This window comes from Dipodomys spectabilis, unplaced genomic scaffold (assembly GCF_019054845.1).
Source record: "Dipodomys spectabilis isolate Male_0828 unplaced genomic scaffold, ASM1905484v1 ptg000187l, whole genome shotgun sequence".
In the NCBI taxonomy this organism is placed as follows: domain Eukaryota; kingdom Metazoa; phylum Chordata; class Mammalia; order Rodentia; family Heteromyidae; genus Dipodomys; species Dipodomys spectabilis.
Window position 1 is genome coordinate 13,553,035 of NW_024870864.1, and position 19,787 is coordinate 13,572,821.

General features: G+C 36.4%; 1 protein-coding gene across 5 annotated transcripts in view; it reads right to left on the reverse strand.

Annotated features, from left to right (window-relative positions):
• Window positions 1-538: 538 nt before the first annotated feature.
• The window catches only part of Septin10 (septin 10), a 51,104-nt gene continuing 31,855 nt past the window's right edge, over window positions 539-19,787 (reverse strand). For 3 of the 5 annotated variants that reach the window (XM_042695436.1, XM_042695434.1, XM_042695439.1), the window contains 6 exons: window positions 15,536-15,697; window positions 13,078-13,174; window positions 11,878-12,046; window positions 8,572-8,713; window positions 2,067-2,254; window positions 539-1,568 (listed from right to left, as the gene is read on the reverse strand). In XM_042695436.1, coding sequence (XP_042551370.1) covers window positions 1,448-1,568; window positions 2,067-2,254; window positions 8,572-8,713; window positions 11,878-12,046; window positions 13,078-13,174; window positions 15,536-15,697 — 879 coding nt within the window. In that variant the 3' untranslated portion in view covers window positions 539-1,447. The remainder of the gene's footprint in view (window positions 1,569-2,066; window positions 2,255-8,571; window positions 8,714-11,877; window positions 12,047-13,077; window positions 13,175-15,535; window positions 15,698-19,787) is intronic. The other 2 variants (XM_042695435.1, XM_042695437.1) reach the window with 2 other exon arrangements.

Genomic DNA, 19,787 nt, shown 5'->3' on the forward strand with positions numbered 1-19,787 from the left:
TTTAACTTCTAAGCATATTGTGTTTCATCACAGCAATATATCAAACACAGTAAGGCCTAAAAAGACATCATGTTATATAATTTGACAAAAAAAGCCCAAGATACTACCAACTGGGTAATTCTATCACAAATTAAAAAGTTGTATAAAACTTGAGAGGTTAAGAGTTTAGCTCTATAATATACCCCAAAACTTACTCCCCAATTTTTTGTTTAATATATGCAAAAAAGACAGGATGAGCCTGGAATAGAAATGCAATCATATAGCCATAGTATGAAGGAGTTGTGTATTTTCAATGGCACAGTTGCTCTTTTGATATAAAGCATGGCAAAGAGACAAGAACTTGGCAGCAGCACAAGAGACATATAGTCATGGCAAAAATAGCAACTCATAGATTTCAAACAACAGTAAATATGTAAGAAAATGCACTCTGGCTTATGTACTGACCTTATACTTTAAAATATTTTCCATAAATGTTACTATGCCCAGTTGTCAAACAGAGGTTTGGGATAAAGCAAATAAAAACTAGAAAATCAACACATACTTATAATTTTTTAATAACTTTTGCTTGTGATAACTTCTTTGCTCTCGAACTCCTATGTTACATGTAATTGAAGCTGGAAAAAGATAAAAAGTTCTCTTGATTAGTAACATATTTATGAAAAAGCAAATATACTTCTAATATATGATAGCTTTGAGAACAGAAAGAAAATACAACAAAGAACCTACCAAACAATTTTCTTTTTTGTGTGTGGGAAACCAGCTCACATTTAATTGTGATACTTAAAATTTGTTCAAGCTTTTAACAGCTGCTCTCCCACCCCACAGGATTGAGGATGAATTTGAGCTTACAACACTATGTACTTGGCTTTTAATTTGTAAACAAAAGCATGGCTTTCAGGACAGCACAAAAACAATTTTTACAAGATAAATTGTCTTCAATATATAGGAAAAATTGGAAAATGTAATTTTAGTAACTCTGGATTAAGATGAAGGGGAAAGAAAGTTAAAAGATCCTTTAGCAAGTACAATTCTAAGCATTTTGGAAAGCAGTAATAAATTATATTTATTGTTTATCTTTTGAGGTCCAAAGTTTAAATCAAACATCACTATTATACCAACATTCATTCTTTCAACAAATAATTTCATAGAATATAGGCACTGAGAAAAAAAGCCTTGTTCTGTGTAGAACACAGGAGGACATAATACTGTTAAGGCAGAGGCAGGTACAGGAAACAGAAAAAGACCAAAAATGGAACATTTTGAGCAGAACAAATCATGATGAATTTCACTCCAGGCAAATGAGTGAACAGACAAAAGATATTTTAAGTAGTAGAAAAAAATGAGGAACACAGAATAGAAGGAAAATATCAAAAAGAAAAACTTATTTTCTAAAACTTTGATTTTAACACATACCAAAACCTACAAGCTTGAGATTATCATCCAATTGCTACTCATGCTGCCCCCTTGTATTGTAGCCCTCTCTACTTTCATCTGCATCATAACGTCCATCATTGGTTTCACAAGCTCTGACATCAAAGCACAGGAGTTCCAATCGATAGCCTGGTTCCCTTATTAAAATAAAAATTCTCACAAAATCAATGATCAGTAGAACTGTTTTTTTAGAAATGAGCCTAAGAATTAGGGGTTTATTTATAGTATATTATGTCCATGATTCCCCAACAAAGTGCTTATCTTCTACTGAGACATAAAATATAAAATAACTCATGGTAGGTCAGCAATCATTAGCTGTGTACTTAAGCAATGGTGGACTATGTAGCAAGAGCAGTCAATTGTTTCCCCAGCTAACTGACTTTTTAACTCTACGATATATTTTCATATTACTCATTCACTCATTTTGGTAAACACTAAGCACCTAGCATGTGCCAGGTGTTGTTCTAGCTATTGAGAAAACTGTAGTGCAGAGGGACAAGGTCTGTGCTCACAAGGAGCTGCCATGTTAGCCTCAGGAGTAAGGAAGCAAGGAAACAGAATGAGGAAGATCAAACAGGGCAAGGAGACAGGAGGTTAAGTGACAGGGCCAAAAAGATGGTTACTAGGACTCTTACTTCTTACGATCCTTCTCCTTTCTCACTGTGGCACTTGAAGCCATAAAGGACTGGCTTTGGAATATCTCAGAGGTAGCTTTCTTTTTAGCGAAAGCAACTGTTTCTTCTTCCAAAATTCTTCTTTTTTCTTCAAGTCTCATTCGTTCTTCTTGATGAGCTCTCTTAAGGTGCTCAAATTTGGCCTGCAGCTGTGAAACAAGTGCAGTTCCCATGATTGGCACAATGTGGCAGTATACACATAGAAATGAGCTCGGTTTGGCAACACACTAATTCCCACCAGACGTCATTTTTATGCTCAAGTAAAAGCAAATGATATGGAATTACCATGGTAACTTTAATTATAAATGGGTTCTCATACAAAAAAAAATGCTTTAATTGAATGCATTAAAAACCATAGCCCCATGAACAAAAATTCTTATAGGATTTTTTTTTGGCTTTATATTTTATCCACAAAACCTTTTTTTAATTTTTTTACTAGTTTTCCCAGTCCATGCTCAATAAAAATAAGAGACATAAAAATACAGAAACAAAATTATCAACCAGGAAAGAAAAAACATTTTTTTTTTTTTGTCGGTCATGGGGCTTGAACTCTGGGCCTGGGCACTGTCCCTCAGCTCTTCAGCTCAAGGCAAGCACTCTACCACTTGAGCCACAGCGCCACTTCTGGTTTTCTGGTGGTTAATTGGAGATAAGAGTCTCACTGACTTTCCTGCCTGGGCTGGCTTTGAACTGTGATCCTCAGATCTCAGCCTCCTGAGTAGCTAGGATTACAGGCATGAGCCACCGCCCCAGCTCTTTTTAAAATAAAGATAACATGGATACAGAAAAAGGTTTTGAGAAGTGTATTTTTTGTAAAACTATCGGAAAACATCATTATTTATATGAAACACCTAAACCATAATTGATCTTTTTGCATATTCACTCAACAACTTTTTGAAATTTAAACTAAATAAATTGTAAGTTTGGAGAAAGTATTATCTTTAAAATACTCACTGCGGTAAAACTTATACTATAGTGGGTTAAAGAAGCCTAAAAAATCCAGTAGAGATAAAATAAGAAAAAATTGGCAATACATACTCAATGTAGCTGTGGGAGACCAGCACATGCTGCTGTAAAATATGATGAAAAAAGTAGATGTAGGAGAACTCTCCTCCCTACCTGTGTTTTTAAAAGTAGGAGAAACATATCATGAGGAGATTGGCTCAAGAAAAATTTCAATTAACAAGGTTTACAAACTGGCCTTCATCTGCTATTCTCCAAGTTGCCTGTTAGAGGCTCAAAGTCATGTCACTTATCTCAAAATTTACTGTTTTTTGTGGAAATTATTATAGAAGCTGAAATTCAAAGTCACTTTAGAACTACCCACACAGTACAGTTTTAACACTCAATATCAGTGGACTCAATAATCAAAAGACAGAGAGGGTTGAGTTATATCAAAAGACACAACACTTGTATCTGACAAAAACAATAGGAGTAAGCCAGGCACTGGTGGCTCAAGCCTGTAATTCTAGCTACTCAGGAGGCTGAGATCTGAGGATTAAGGTTTGAAGCCAGTCCAAATTAGTGTCAAAAAAAAAAAAGCTAGAAATAAGAGCTGTGGCTCAGGTGGTAGGGCACTAGCCTTGCACAAAAAGGCTAAAGGACAATACCCAGGCCTTGAGTTCAAATCTGAGTATCAGAACAAAAACAAACAACAAAAACAAATAATAGGGGTTTAGGGTAAAAGACTGGTAGAAAGTCTTCTTCCAAGCAAACAGATCCAAAAGCTGGCAGTAGTTATACTGGTATCCAATAACGTACATTTTAAATCAAAATCAGAAAAGTCAAAGATGGTCACTTCATATTAGTAAAGAGAACTCTCTATCAAGGAGATGTTAGTAACAATTCTTTACATCTATGCACCAAATGTCAGGCCACCCAACTTTAACAAACACTATTGAGACATAACACACACTTTAACATGCATTTTTACCAATACAGGTCAACCAGACAAAAACTCAACAAAGAAACCTCAGATTTAAATAACACCATAGAACTACTGGATCCAACAGATATCTACAGAATATTTTACCTAGTAACTTCACAGTACTCATTCTTCTTAGCAGCCCAGGAAATAATCTCCAGAACAGATCATATTCTAGCACATAAAGCAAGTCTCAGCAAAACCATTCATTACTGTGGTAATTCCAAGGGTTTTAGAAGCTGTGTGCCAGGAAATAGAGAGGAAGACCAAATATATATTTCTTATTATAAATCACAATAATACAATGCAAACAAGACAAAAATATCCCCACATCTATAGCCATCTGATTTTTTTTTTAACAAAGAAGCCAAAAATATAATTGAAAAAAGATAGCCTCTTCAACAAATGGAGCTGGGAAAATCGGATATCCACAGGCAAAAGATTGAAACTGGATTCCTAACTCTCCACATGAACTAATATAAATTCAAAGTGAATCAAGACTTTAATGTAAAAACTGAAACATTGGAAAAGAGTAGGACAGACACTGGAACATATTGACATAGCCAGAAACATTCCAAATAAAACTCTAGTGCTCAGTTAGACAGATCAAAGGATTGACAATTGAGATTGGATCAAGCCAGAAAGCTTCTGCACTTCAAAGGATTTAGTCACTAAGCTAAAAAGAAAGTCTACAGAATGGAAGAAAATTTTTGCCAGCTGTATGTCTAACCAGAATATACATGCTCCAAAAACTGAACTGTCAGAGTCAATAATCCAATTAGTAAATGGGCAACTAAGCTGAACTACAAATAGTCAATAAATACATGAAGAAATCCTCAGCATCTTGGCCATAAAGGAAATGCAAATTCAAAACAACACTTACTTTAGTCAAAATGGCCATCATCAAGAATATAAACAAAGGCTAATGAGGATACAGGAAAAGGGAATACTAATACAATGTTGGTGCAAATGGAAGTTGGGGTAATATAGTAGATGGAAGTCAGTATGGAGATGACTAAAACAAAACAAAACAAAACAAAAAAACTAGAACTACTCTATAATCCTGAGATACTATCTTTTGGCATTGTATCTTAAAGCTTGCAAATCAGAATACAATAAAGTCACCTGAATACCCATGTTCATCACAGCACTACTCTCCATAGTGAACTAGTATAAGGAAAAGTACAAGCCCAAACACCTTACAACTGAATAATGGGCCAAGAAAATACAAAATAGAATTAGGAAACTTGAGTGGGGGATGGGATAGATGAAAAGGTGGGAGAGGTGGCACTGCTCATTGTACACATGAAGCAACATGTTAAATTGAGCCCCTTTGAACAACCATTTGAGGATAATTAAAAAGAGGGTGGAAAAGAATGTAATGCATTGTTGCTTAGTGCCCCCTATACTAGCTGTCTAATTTTTTTAAACCTATTACTAAAAAAAATTTAAAAAGACAAAACAATGTTTACCTAGCAGAACATTCTGAATTAATGTAATTGTTTCCTGTGTCATTTTGTGTATTAGTGTATAACTTGTCTAACATGACTGACTACAAGTCCATAGCTGCAGTAATAATCTCAATACAGATTGTAGGACAAAATGATCCCTGGTGATCCATTTTTATTTTAGGTTCTTAACAGTGGTATCAGGAGTACCTGACTCCATGATGTCCAGTGGTCTTACTGGGAATTATACCAGAAAAAAAAAAATCACTGTTCCTTGGCTGGAAGGAACTCCAGTAGATCATCCAGAAGATGTACTTAAGATGTGGTCACCCTGTATACTGATGTAGGGGCTTTCACAAGCATCATGTGAAAGCTCAGAGTTAAGTATGGGGAAGAATGCAGGTGAACCTTGTTTAATGGTGGCTTGCCTTAAAATTAATCAAGGGGGCTAAAGAATGTGGCTCAGTGGTAGAGCGCTTGCCTTGCATGCATGACGCCCTGGGTTCGATTCCTCAGCACCACATAAGCAGAAAGAGCCAGAAGTGGTGCTGTGGCTCAAGTGGTAGAGTACTAGCCTTGCACTGAAGAACTGAGGGACAGCGCCCAGGCCCAGAGTTCAGGTCCCACAACCAACAACAACAAAAATAATAATCAAAGAAACTAAGTGGGCTTCATATGAATCAGCAATATGCCATGCCTGCCAACAATTTAAGCAGAACATCAAAAAACTAAAGATAATTTTTGTCCTTTGATCTGAGTAAGATAAACATGAGACTAATATTTTCAGTTCTGGGTACCAACCAAACAAATATTCATATAAAATATATAAGATATGAGTTCTAAAAAGAATGTTATATAATAGTATTTCATTTAAAAGCAGATAATGAAGATAGAAATCAAAGAGAACCACAATCTACTACAAATCATGAAATAGGTTCTAAATATGCAGTAGGTCATTCCGTGGGCCAGAGGATTGTAAGGCTGAAACAGATGATTAAGACGGTTACCTTGTATATCCCCTGTTGTCACTGTATTTGATTTTGGTACCCTGGTACTCCATATATGTTTATTTGAATTAAAGAAGGAAAGGGGAACAACAGAATGGTGAGACAAAGGACAAGGGGGAAACTAATGCAACAGCAATATACATAAGACAATATGTTGGAAATGATCTGTACAACCTGTACTTATTATCTTACTTATGTAACTGTAGCCCCACTGTACATCATCTTGATAATAAAACATAGCCAAAAAAAAAGAAAGGTGACCTTTTCAGAGAAGCATTAGCTCCTTAGTATTTGCTTATTCAAATGGCTCCTATTTTGAAAAAAGATTAATGATAAGTATGTGTGCTTAAAGAGTAAGATTGCCCTCATAGTGATTCAGACCAGTGGGGTACAGGATTTGGTTTAAAGAGCTCAATGGCAGACAGCTATAGATGAAGCCATAGATTTAAGAATTAAATTAGGGGTAGGGTGAGAGGAGGGAAGACAAAGAACAAAGAACAAAATCAAGTTAGTGGTATAAGGAGCCCCACACTCTCTGAGCATATGTGCATCTCTATAATGTGGTGTACTTAAAGAGTAAGATTGCCCTCATAGTGATTCAGACCAGTGGGGTACAGGATTTGGTTTAAAGAGCTCAATGGCAGACAGCTATAGATGAAGCCATAGATTTAAGAATTAAATTAGGGGTAGGGTGAGAGGAGGGAAGACAAAGAACAAAGAACAAAATCAAGTTAGTGGTATAAGGAGCCCCACACTCTCTGAGCATATGTGCATCTCTATAATGTGGGAGAGGAGAGCAGTGTAAAGAGTGAAACTCGGGAAAGGAGCCTTTGGGAAATTATTTGTATTGAGCAAATGTTCTTCCCTTAGTAATGATTTACAAAAGCTTTTTTTTTGTCAGTTGTGGGGCCTGAACCCTGGGCCTGGGTGCTGTCCCTCAGCTCTCCAGCTCAAGGCTAGCACTCTACCACTTGAGCCATAACGCCACTTCTGGCTTTTTCTTCTTATACAAATAATTTCTCTAATTATTTATATTGAAGCTACATTTTGATATGTACACTAAAGTATGTTGAAAGATTACAGTAAGGGAGTTTCATATATCATTAATGAGGGTAACTAAAATTTCCAAAATGAGAAAGCTTGTGTGAAAAATATTTTTAAATAGTGTTGAGAAAATGGCAACCATATTAATTTTCTTAGGTATGATGAGATTCACTACACTTTTGTTGTCTAAACTTTTCCAAAATAAAATACCAAAATTCAAATTATAAATAATATAAATTAGACTATTGCTACTTTTACAAAACTACTTCCTGTAATGTTCATTTAATATGTACTGTAAGTACCATAAGCAATCTGACCTCAACTTGAATGTGACCATTTCCTTAACTATCACTATTGGGTTAGATTGACAGGTCATAAAAAAAAAAAAGAAAAACTTAACTGGAATGAAAAACAAAATCAGTGCTTGAAGAACTAGGAGTAAAGAAAATTGGAAGTTCACTAATGATGTATTCTTGTTTCAGGTCATTCCTCAAAGTCATCTAGACTATTTAACTCTATTCAGAAGAAAACTATTTCACAGCTTTTACAGTTGCCTAATTAATAAAAACAAGCACTTCCGTAACTCTAAAACAAACTTTATTAAGCTACATCCTAATCATTATATTTAATGTTACTCTTTAATAACTTCTTTCCTTAAAAGTCTTTGTAAGGGCTGGGAAGGTAGCTCAGTGGTATAGTGTTTGCCTTGCAAGGATGAGGCCCTACATTTGATTCCTTAGCACCACATAAGCAGAAAAAGCCAGAAGTGGTGCTATGGCTCAAGTGGTAGAGTGCTAGCCTTGAGCTGGAGAGCTGAGGGACAGTGCCCAGGCCCAGGGTTCAGGCCCCACGACAAAAAAAAAAAAAAAGGTATTTTGTAAATCATTACTAATGGAAGAAAATTTGCTCAAAAGCAAAATTTTAATTGGATTTCAGGCTATGAGTTCTTTGAATGACTTGAAAATACTTTTAAAATGACACTTCATGTCTCAACTACATAGGGCATCTAAAAAACGTAAGCCATATCAAACCACCATACTTGCCTCTCTCTCTGCTTCTTTCAATATAGCTTCTTTCTCCTTCACTCGTTGTACAAACATCTGCTTCATCTCTTCTTCCTTCCTCTGACGTTCACCATAGAATTCATGTCTTTTAGCTTCGTAAGTCTCCTGAAGACTAAAAATTCTAGTTTTAAAAAGATGATATAACAAAGCTGTAAAACCTTATAGATCTTATTTAACTTCAGATAAGCAGAACTATGTACCAGTATCTTCTGACAAATCTGAAACATGCTCACTACCTACCCATCTCCTTATAGAACTATTTTTTTTTTTTATTACTTCTAACCACTGAGATACAGTCTGACAAAACAATCACTCAGGTTCAGGTCGAGTCCTAAATAAGAGATGGAAACATGACCTAAATTCGGCCTATTGAACACTTCTTGGTTTATGAATTATAAATGCAATAGGCTGGCAAGAATTTCATTAGTTCATTTACTCTACAGCTAGACTCAAACTAATTTCTACTGTGTTTAGTTTTGACTCTGTAAGTTTTGACCTGTGTCCTCTATGTTGCTCTTTGTCTTTAACAACTCTTAAGTCTTGATTTCTATACATGTATAGCATAAAGCTGACCCTCAACTGCTTTCTTGACATATTCACATTGGATTCTAACACATACCATTGCTATTTTTCTTGCTCTTCCATCCTCGTCTCAATCTCTTACCTGCCCATTGGGCTGACAAATTTAATTGACAAACAAGGCTGTTTCTGGGGCACCTGTCTTTGCAGATGGGCTTCTTCCTCCAAGCAGTCTTCTTATGACTCTTAAGTGTGTTCCTTTGATCCAGCCTTTCTCCACTGAGTACTAGATAAGCACTTAAAGATGCATTGAAGATACCTATCTGACATTGTCACTTGGATGTCAGTACCCCCACTGAACAAAACAGCTAGTACTTTAATCAGATATAGGTCTTAAAGGGCCTAACCATCTACCTACCCAATGAAAACATAAATCTAGGATAAAAACAGTCTCATAGCACTTTCTCAAGTCTCCTGTTTTTCTCCCTTTTTATATCTAAGAAATCAATAAATTCCAATTTCACATTTTATATTTACATTTACATTCACATTTACATTTATATGTCCAGTTCTCTTTACTTTAAATGTCATAGCTTTGGTTCAAGAAATATTCTCCTAGTTATTTCAATGCCTTCTTCATATTATTAGTGATTAAAAAACATAACTATAGTATCTCTCCTAAGACAACTTGGTCTTCACTTTGTCTTCCTTTAGGATAGAGTATAAAGTACTCACTAGATCTTCTGTGCTGTAACTCCTACCCACCTGCTTAATCAAGCTTTTACTACCCCAGCAACTACTTGTCCCTGCTCTGATCTTCCAGAGTCTTCCATTCTTTCTTTACCTTCAGGCTTTTGCATATGCTTTGATCTGTTCTTCCCAATTATTATAGCTCAAATAGTCACTGCCTTAAGGAAGTCTTCATTAATTTTCCAGCTTAAACTAGAATCCCTGACTCCACCTTATACTTTTTGTAACTTCCCTTTGCTGCACACAAGTGTTATTTACCATGTAATCTCCAGTTCCATTTTGAGTCCCTTGTACAGCTTGTAAATTCCATGAGAGTCAAATGTGATTGAAGCACTGATTGCACTCTCTCTTGCTCATTCCTGTTGTGCATACTCTAGGTATGTGCTAATAGCCAGGAAAATGACTAACGTGGAATGTAAAAGGAATTCTTACTCTCAGAACTCAAAAGACTGCCTACCCTAAAGATTTCCTCCAAGCAAATGCTTTCCTCCAAGCAAATGATGTTTTAGAATTCTATATCAAATAAGATTTAATGAAAGGATTAAGATTTTCTGTGAACATGTCTTTAAAAAAATCAGTGATATCACTATAAAAATTATCAAAGAAGTTTATAGTACACTGAATGTTCTAGAATATTACATTAAATCAAATTTGATTTAGTACACAAAGGATTAAAATTTCACATGAACAGGTCTTTAAAAAAAGTCAAGAATATAGCACCATATAAAATTACCAAATAAGTTTATAAAAACACTGAACGCTCTAATCATTGAACAAGAAGCTTTGTAGGTCCTAAAATACTCAAGAGTCTATTATATTATTATAAGAAATAATTTGTTCTGAGACTCCCTGCAAGTGCTTTCATTCTTTCCTACAAAATGCTTGGCTAAGTTTCAATCCTTCCAAAACTTTTTCAAGGCTAAATGCCTACTGATGTTTTAGGTCATTAATATAATTTGTGAGCAAATGATTGGTGTGTGGTTAAAGTTACATGTACTTCCATCTGTTTCACATAAATACAAAGATAAAACCAAATAATAAGGGTTTTCCTTCAGTTATTGATGCGAGCATGTATTGAAATTATGGCTTCCTCTCTCTCTATTCAACTACTTTTGAGTCAGACAAGAACTTAAAGACCTTTCAGAAGCAACAGGTTTAACGGGATTGGAGAAGCACATTATTCTTTGTCAAATGAGTCTACCTCATAGTGTTGGGAGATTTCCAAAATCACATTCTCATCCTTCTGGATACATAAAAGGGGTATAATTTTCAAGTTGAACTGTGGTTCACATCTGTAATCCTAGCTACTAAGGAGGCTGAGGATCAGAGTTAGAAGCCAGCCTGTGCAGAAAAGTCCATAAGACTTTTATCTCCAGTTAACCCACCAAAAGGCCAGAGGTGGAGATGTGATTCAAGTGGAAAAGAACCAAGCCTTGAGAACAAAAACTAATGGTAAGGACTCTGGCCCTGAGCTCAGTTTGGGCATTAAAAACCAACAAACAGCCTCACTGACCTCTAACAATGCAGAATCATATAAATTTAAACCACTAAAAACTTAGCTAGGTGCTGATTGTTCATGGTTCAAAGCTGACCAGGGCAGGAAAGTCTGTGAAACTTTTTTCTTTCTTTTTTTTTTTCTGTCCGGTCGTGGGGCCTGAACTCTGGGCCTGGGCACTGACCCTCAGCTCTTCAACTCAAGGCTAGTGCTCTACCACTTGAGCCACAGCACCACTTCTGGCTTTTTTCTTTTTTTGCTTATGTGGTGCTGAGGAATTGAACCCAGGGTCTTATCATGCAAGGCAAGCGCTCTATCACTAAGCCACCTTCCCAGCCCCTGTGAAACTTTTATCTCCAATTAACCACCAAAATTCTGGAAATGGAACTATAACTCAAGTGGTAGAGTGCTAGCCTTGAACAAAAAAAAAAGCTCAGGCCTTGAGTTCAAGCCCCAGTACCAGCACAAAAAGAAAGAGAGAGAAAGAGAGTTAGAATCCTCTACCTTCCTCTTCCCCTTACCTGATGGGCTTATTCTCTGGGCTCATATCATTAAAGCCCATCTCCTCTAGTTTGCAACGCCTGTACAGCTCATAGTGCCTAGCGTGAGTTTGTTCCCGCAGATCTTCCATGTTTGTACATATGAGCATTTCCCGCAGCTTTACAAAGTCACAGTGGTTTTCATTTTCCACTAGACAGAAAAAGTAAGAAAAGATCAATGCTAGTTTTTAACTTCAGGAACATAATAGTATAAGCTGAATAAACAGATAAATGAAATTAATAGTAAAATGCTCAATCAGACTAACAGCTACTACTTATATCATACAAGTAACCTTAGAAGAAACTCTTACATTCTACAATGTATTATAGGCAATGTTAATTAACAGAGTGGGGGATTTGCTTTAAATTTAGTAGCCAGAAGATAATGCTAAATAGCAAAGAAATATCTTTTATTATGTTCCCATGTTTGAGTTACTTCACTAATACTTTGTGAGTAGTTCACAAAATCATACTGAAGACATTTCACATAGTGCTTTATAAAAAGCATATAATATTAATTCCCTTTAAAGTAATAAACTGCAAACTTAAGAATACTATTTATGTAAGCTATAATAATCACTTCCTTTTTTCTCTAATATAGCATTTATGAACCTGTGTTAAATATTAAAAATTAGTGATTACACTTACATGGTTCCTATGGTTATCAGAAGACTAAAAATAAATACATGCTATCATGACCAACAGTCTTTAGTGTGTTTACCTATTTATTTACTCATTCATTTACTTTTTTGTTTATATGAGACAAGTTTCAGGTGGCTCACAATTGTAATCCTAGCTACTCAGAAGGCTGAGATCTGAGAATTGTGGTTCAAAGCCAGCCTGGGCAGGAAAGTCCAAGAGACTCTCATCTCCAATAGACTACCAAAAAAAAAAGTTAGAAGTGGAGCTGTGGCTCAAATGATAGAGCACTAGCCTTGAGCAAAAAGCTCAGGGATAATGCCCAGGCCCTATTAAATTCACACACACACACACACACACACACACACACACACACACACACACACACGCACACACACAATCAGCTACTCATGGAGGTACACACTTGCAATCCTAGCAAGCAAGAGGGTAAGGTGGAAGCACTGCAGGTTCTGGGTCAATACACAGTAAGATCCTGTCTCCAAAAACAACCACAACAAAAAAGTCATCATGTATCTCATTTACCTTGTACAATACCCCAAGGGTATTGGCGAGCTCTGACCATCTTATTTCCAACTTTTATCTCATCCATACTTCCTACAACAGCAAATGGCAAATGTCCCTGAAAAAAGAACCATAATATATATTTTATTTTCTCATGCCAATGCAATAATAGATTAGCTCAAAAATTATGAGAAAAATTCATTAAATAACCATCTACTAAAATCAAATGGGCTTCCTTCCATGCCTCAAGATTTAAAACTTGGCTTTGGGTATGTACTAGCTGTTCTACAAGAGTTATTTTGGGGGCTCTATAAAGAAAATATCTATTGAGCATTTCCCACTACAAAGCATTATGTTATTGGGAATACAAAAAAGTATTTTAGGGTAGTAGTTAGTTTCCATCAATTATTTTTATCATAAAAAAAGAAGGGGCTGGGAAGGTGGCTCAGTGGTAGAACGCTTGCCTTGCATGCATGAGGCCCTGGGTTCAATTCCTCAGCACCACATAAGCAAAAAAGAAAAAAAAAGCCAGAAGTGGCGCTGTGGCTCAAGTGGTAGAGCGCTAGCCTTGAGCTGAAGAGTTGAGGGACAGTGCCCAGGCCCAGAGTTCAGGCCCCACGATGGGACCCAAAAAAAAAAACAAAGAAAAGACTGAAGAAATTACATGGATATATAGTATAGACATCTGCATTTATAGTATGTACATTTGTAAGGTACTCATTTAAAATAATACAAAAAGTACATACGGTACTAGTGTAAAATAATACATAAGTTTCAAGTTGATGCTGGTAAAACACATGCTATACAATTTAAAGGCAAGAGATTACAGGGAGTATGGAAATATAATGTAAATAAAATTAGGAAGTATGGGTTTTAGTCAAATGAAATCAAGTATAAAGAATGGACTAGAAGCCAGTGCTGGTGGCTCACGCCTGTAATCCTAGCTACTCAGGAGGCTGAGATTTGAGGACTGCAGTTCAAAGCCAACTCAGGCAGGAAAGTCTGTAAGATTCTTATCTCCAATTAACCACCAGAAAACTGGAAGTGGCACTGTAGCTCAAGTGGTAGAGGTCTTGCCTTTAGCTGAAGAGCTCAGGGACAGCACCCAGGCCCAGAGGTCAAGCCCCACAACCGAAAAAAAAAAAAAAAAATAGGATAGGAAAAGTACTTGGTTGTAAACCCAACACAATAGCTTAATTCATGGCCTAGCATAATCTATCTCAAGTGTGTTGATATAGGGGCCAAGTCTAATGTAAAAGTATATTTAGTAATTAACATGGTTTCTTAGTTGTGCCTTTCTGGAAAACACAAGAAATAAAATTAAAGACAATTAAATAATTTGAAATCAAGATGATTTCATCTATATTATTTTATTTTTAAACATTTAATTTGTGGAGGTTTTTTGTGTTTTTATTTTTGTTCAGTCATGGGACTTCAACTCAGGGTCTGGGCACTGTCCCTGAGCTCTTCAGCTCAAGGCAATCGCTCTATCACTTGAGCCACAGCACCACTTCCAGTTTTCTGGTGGTTAATTGGAGATAAGAGTCTCACGGACTTTTCTGCCCTGGCTGGCTTTGAACCACGATCCTCAGATCTCAGCATCCTGAGTAGCTATGATCATAGGTGTAAGCCACTAGCACCCGGTTCTAATTAGGTTTTTGAGTACAACTGGCATATGAAATATGCTGAATGCGCTGCTAGGTACATAACCAGGGGAGTATCATTTAAGCCTAATAACAAGCCATAAGATAGGTACTAGTTTAATTTAAGTCCCAGGGAGATTAATAATGCCCATATGTGGTTAAGTCTGTCTGGAGTCTTAAAAACCCATGATTTTTCAAAATACAATCAGACATTTAAGAAATGTTATAGTTTGAAGAAAAAACTTAGGTAAAATAAACTCAAAATACATTTGAAGTATCAATATTAGCTTAGAGGGACTCACTTAAAGATTTTAAAGCATTCTGAGAGGCTGTATAGTCTTAATGTACTATACTCACCTTTCTGTGGTGGTATCAGCTGACACAATGCCTATGTGATGAGTGTGTCATGCTTTTCAGAATGACATACTTTTTTTTTTTTTGGGGGGGGGTCTGGTCGTGGGGCCTGAACTCTAGGCATGGGCGTTATCCCTCAGATCTTCAGCTCAAGGCTAGTGCTCTACCACTTGAGCCACAGTGCCACTTCCGGCTTTTTTCTTTTTGCTTATGTGGTGCTGAGGAATCAAACCCAGGGCCTCAGGCATGCAAGGCAAGCGATCTACCACTGAGCCACCTTCCCAGCCCCATGACATACATTTTTAAAGTTATTATTTCTGTATTTCTCATTTAGTATTTCAGTCTACAGTAGGCTACTGGTAACTCAAACCTCAGGAAGCAAAACCTCAGATAAGAAAGCATATTGTAGCACAATGCTAATCAAATCTTAGGTTAATTTTACCAGTGAAGCAGACTTATGTTCAATGGGGCGGGAGGCTCACATTCATTGAAGCATTGATCTTAGCAGTAGTCTCATCATCTGTTGGGAACTGGTATATTTGGACGCCATTGCACACCAATTCACTCATGAGCTTGACCTTAAACTTCTGTAATTCAGTTTTAGAAATTGTATCTGCCTTGGCAATCAGTGGAATAATGTTCACCTATTAAGAAGAAAGGAAATCACTATCTTATCATTGAGGATTTTTAGTCCTACAGTAATTGATTTTTACCATAAACTAAAATCAGTCTCCAATAATAAGTTTCCTTATCCAATATCAAAGATTGGCAAACTGTGGCCCAGCTTATTGCCTGCTTTTATAAATAAATATCTGCTGAAAAAAATTATGTGCATGCATTTAGGTTGCTTTCTCATTTAAACGTCTTAGGTAAGTAACTTTGAAGCCTAAACTTCTACCTGGCCCTTCACAGAAAAAGTATGCAGACTTCTGATCAAGATAATCACACACACACACACACACACACACACACACACACACACACACACACACACACACACACACACCTTGCACAACCATTCCTATAGATGCTGGCTTTTTATAATAATTATTTTTAGAAAGCAGAGATCACATAAAATTAATCTTCATTTGGATTTAGGCTTAGAAACCTCATGTTTTCTCTAAGTCCACTGCACACAAAATAAGTAAAATGTCATAAACAGTAAGCCCAAATCACCTGTTTAATTATATTTCTTAATAATCTAAGTTCCAAGTAATTAGGTGATTCATCCGTCAGGAAATCAAACAGATAACATTTCTCTTTCTGCCTCTCATTTAAGCCTCGTCTCTATCTCAGCAGCATCTTTGTCATTAGAGATTCCTGCCTAGATGGCCCAGGAAGGAAACAGTGCCACTATTACTAAAAGCCTTTAGGATGCAAAGGAACAATTCCTCAGCATTATTCAAATCCTATCACTGCTAGAGAAGAAGAGATGTGGGGTCATGTTCATGACTTGTAAATTTGGTCCTGTAAGAGATTAATGTACCCACAAAAGATTGATGTTTCCACAAACCTAGATGTTTTTTTATTGTTTTAATGTTTGCTTTTAATTTAAAAAAAAGGTTAACCAGATATGTGTCAAGAATGAGACCACAGTGGAATTTTCAGAATAAAAGTAAAAATTTAAGTTACAATTCCCAGCCTTACTTTTTTCTTCGAATTTCATATTGATTCAATGTGTCTATCTGGATTAATTAGCCTTCCATAGGACCAAAGGAGATAAACATTTCTCCAACTATCTGTGAACTTAACTGGGAGAAAATGTTCCAACAACAGGTTTCACAGTAGTGTTACAAAGGTCCATAAAAATTCTGATGCTAAGTCTTTTGATTTCAATATTCTATACGCAATCAATAAATTACACCAAATTTATAACCTACAATTGTATCTATAATAAACTGTGGACATAGATTAAATGCCAAATATCAATGTTTACATGCTTTTCAAAGAGGGGAAAATATCAGATGTTGTCAAGGATGGCTACTTGTCACTACTCAGTTTAGGCCAAATAACTTTGCCTGTCACGTCTTTAGCTTTTAGGAACAAAGGAGAATTACCAGAGGAGTCTTGGGGGAACTGAAAGAAGCCAGCATCGCCACCTCCTATTTTTATATAGAGTTCTTATGTAAACCAGGATTTCCCTAGGCCTGCCAGGTGGCTTGTGGTTATCAGCTATTCATACAAAAATACTGTTATCCATTTATATTAAGTGCCAAGTCAAGTAAATGAAACAAGACAGTTATCTATATAAACTTGTTATAGCACTCTGATTGGTTTGTATAACAACTAAAGACAGAACATTTTATTAAAAATTTATCCAAAATTTAGAATTTGTTAATGTGTAAAAAAGAAGAAAGTAGCCACATCTTTAAATTAGTATATAATGCCAATAACAAGAAAAATTTCATTTTGGTTTGAATGAAATGATATGTTCAAAAGATAATATTGTAGCTAGGTGGCTCATGACTATAACACTGGCTACTCAGGAGGCTGAGATTTCAGGATCGTGGTTCAAAGCCAGCCTGAGGAAGGAAAGTCCATGAGACTGTTATCTCCAATTAACCACCAGAAAATTGGAAGTGGTGCCATGGCTGAAGCGGTAGAGCACTTGCTTTGAACTGAAGAGCTCAGAGACAGTGCCCAGTACCAGAGTTCAAGCCCCATGACCGACCAAAAAAAAAAAAAAAAGATAATATTGGGTAATATTTTATGTCTCTGTGTATAATATGCATCTAGGACTACTTCTTGTAGGGGTTAGCAACCTGGATTGTTCAACAAGTGCTAATTGTTTCCTCTGCTTAATCCTGAAAAACCACGGAGGGAACATATAAGTATGAAATGTTTTTGGCTAACATTCAAACTCTTTTGAAGGCTAACAGTGGCTGGGTTTGCCAGTACTTCCAATACCCAATGTGAATATTATAAGACTATATTTATTAATAAAAAAAATTTTAAAGTAATGGAATTATTAGTAAACGTGTTTCTATGTGCATGCATTGAGCTAAATGTGTTTTAATTTATCTCAGGTAGCCTTCATAGAAGATTTAATCTTAGGGGCTGGGAAGGTGGCTCAGTGGTAGAGCGCTTGCCTTGCAAGCCTGAGGCCCTGGGTTCGATTCCTCAGCACCATATAAGCAAAAAGAAAAAAAGTCGGAAGCGGAAGTGGTGCTGTGGCTCAAGTGGTAGAGCACTAGCCTTGAGCTGAAGAGCTGAGGGACAGCACCCAGGCCCAGAGTTCAGGCCCCACAACCGCCCCCCCCCCAAAAAAAGAAGAAGATTTAATCTTAAGAGTTATCTCACTAGCTCCATTTTATTAAAAAAAACAACACTGGAACCTACTAGTTAGGGCTGAAGTTGAATAAGGTAGTTATCAAACATTCTCTATTTTATGCTGATACTATGGCTTGAACTCATCAGGCCTTGTAGCCCTTACTCAGCTTGTTTGTTCATGGCTGGTATTCTACCACTTGAGATATACCTCCTGTCTGGCACTGTCTTATTTCAGTCTTCTCAGTACTAGGCATAAAACCCAACCTAGGCTTGTGCTCTATTACTAAGCTGAACACCCAGTGCCAATGTTATTATTTTTACTTTTCTCAAGTGAAATATTAGTATTCTTGGGACTTTTTGATAGGCTCTTGTTCAGTTGCTTAGGCTGGCCTCAAACTCCTGGTCTCAAGTGATCCTCCCATATGGCTGGGATTATAGGCACTGGTCACTACATCCAGGCTTCTACTACCTATTTTATAATATGATAGAAATATTAAGCTTGGTAGGGCCCCAACTAACTCTGACACAATCTTCTTATAGAGAATAACACTTACAGAGTAGTTTACAATTTATCATAAAAAATAAAAAATACTTTCAACTATAAAAGCTGGGAAAAAACCATGACACATATTTATACACTACTAAAACAAACATCTGTTCTATGATATACAGCTATACTCTAGCTGTTGAAGAGGGAGAAGATGAATGCAAGCCTATAAATTTTGCATACCACATGCATAATATAATAAAAGATTTATACACCATTATCTCAACCTCTCAAAGTAATGTAACAGCTAATTCTTATTGGGAATATCTATTCGTTAAATCCTGTTTAAATGGATTAATATAATTAATTTTCAGATCTCTACCTTGATGTAGGTCTTCTCCCTAGTTTACATAAGGAAAAGAAACTGAGGCTTAGATGGCACATGTCCAATATTAAATAGTTAATAAGTAGCAAAGCCAGTATTTGAAACTAGTCCCCACTGACATCAAATTTACAATCTTTATACACATTGCACTGTTACTTCCCTCCAGCTAATAAAAAGTTATACTTGGGCTGGGAAGGTGGCTCAGTGGTAGAGCGCTTGCCTTGCATGCATGAGGCCCTGGGTTCGATTCCTCAGCAGAAAAAAAAAAAGCCAGAAGAGGCGCTGTGGCTCAAGTGGTAGAGCACTAGCCTTGAGCTGAAGAGCTGAGGGACAGCACCCAGGCCCAGAGTTCAGGCCCACGACTGGACCAAAAAAAAAAAGTTATACCCTTAGTTCTATATTTCTTAAACACATGAAATGCTACACAAACAGACTAAGTTATTAAAATGACTGGCTTTGTAAGTCCCTAAATTTACACAGATCTTTTTAACCTCAAAAATTAAAAATGAGGGTTGGAGATTTAGCTCACAGAAGTGCTCTTGCCTAGCAAATGCAAGGCTCTGAGTTTGATCCTAAGCTCTATAAAAATAAA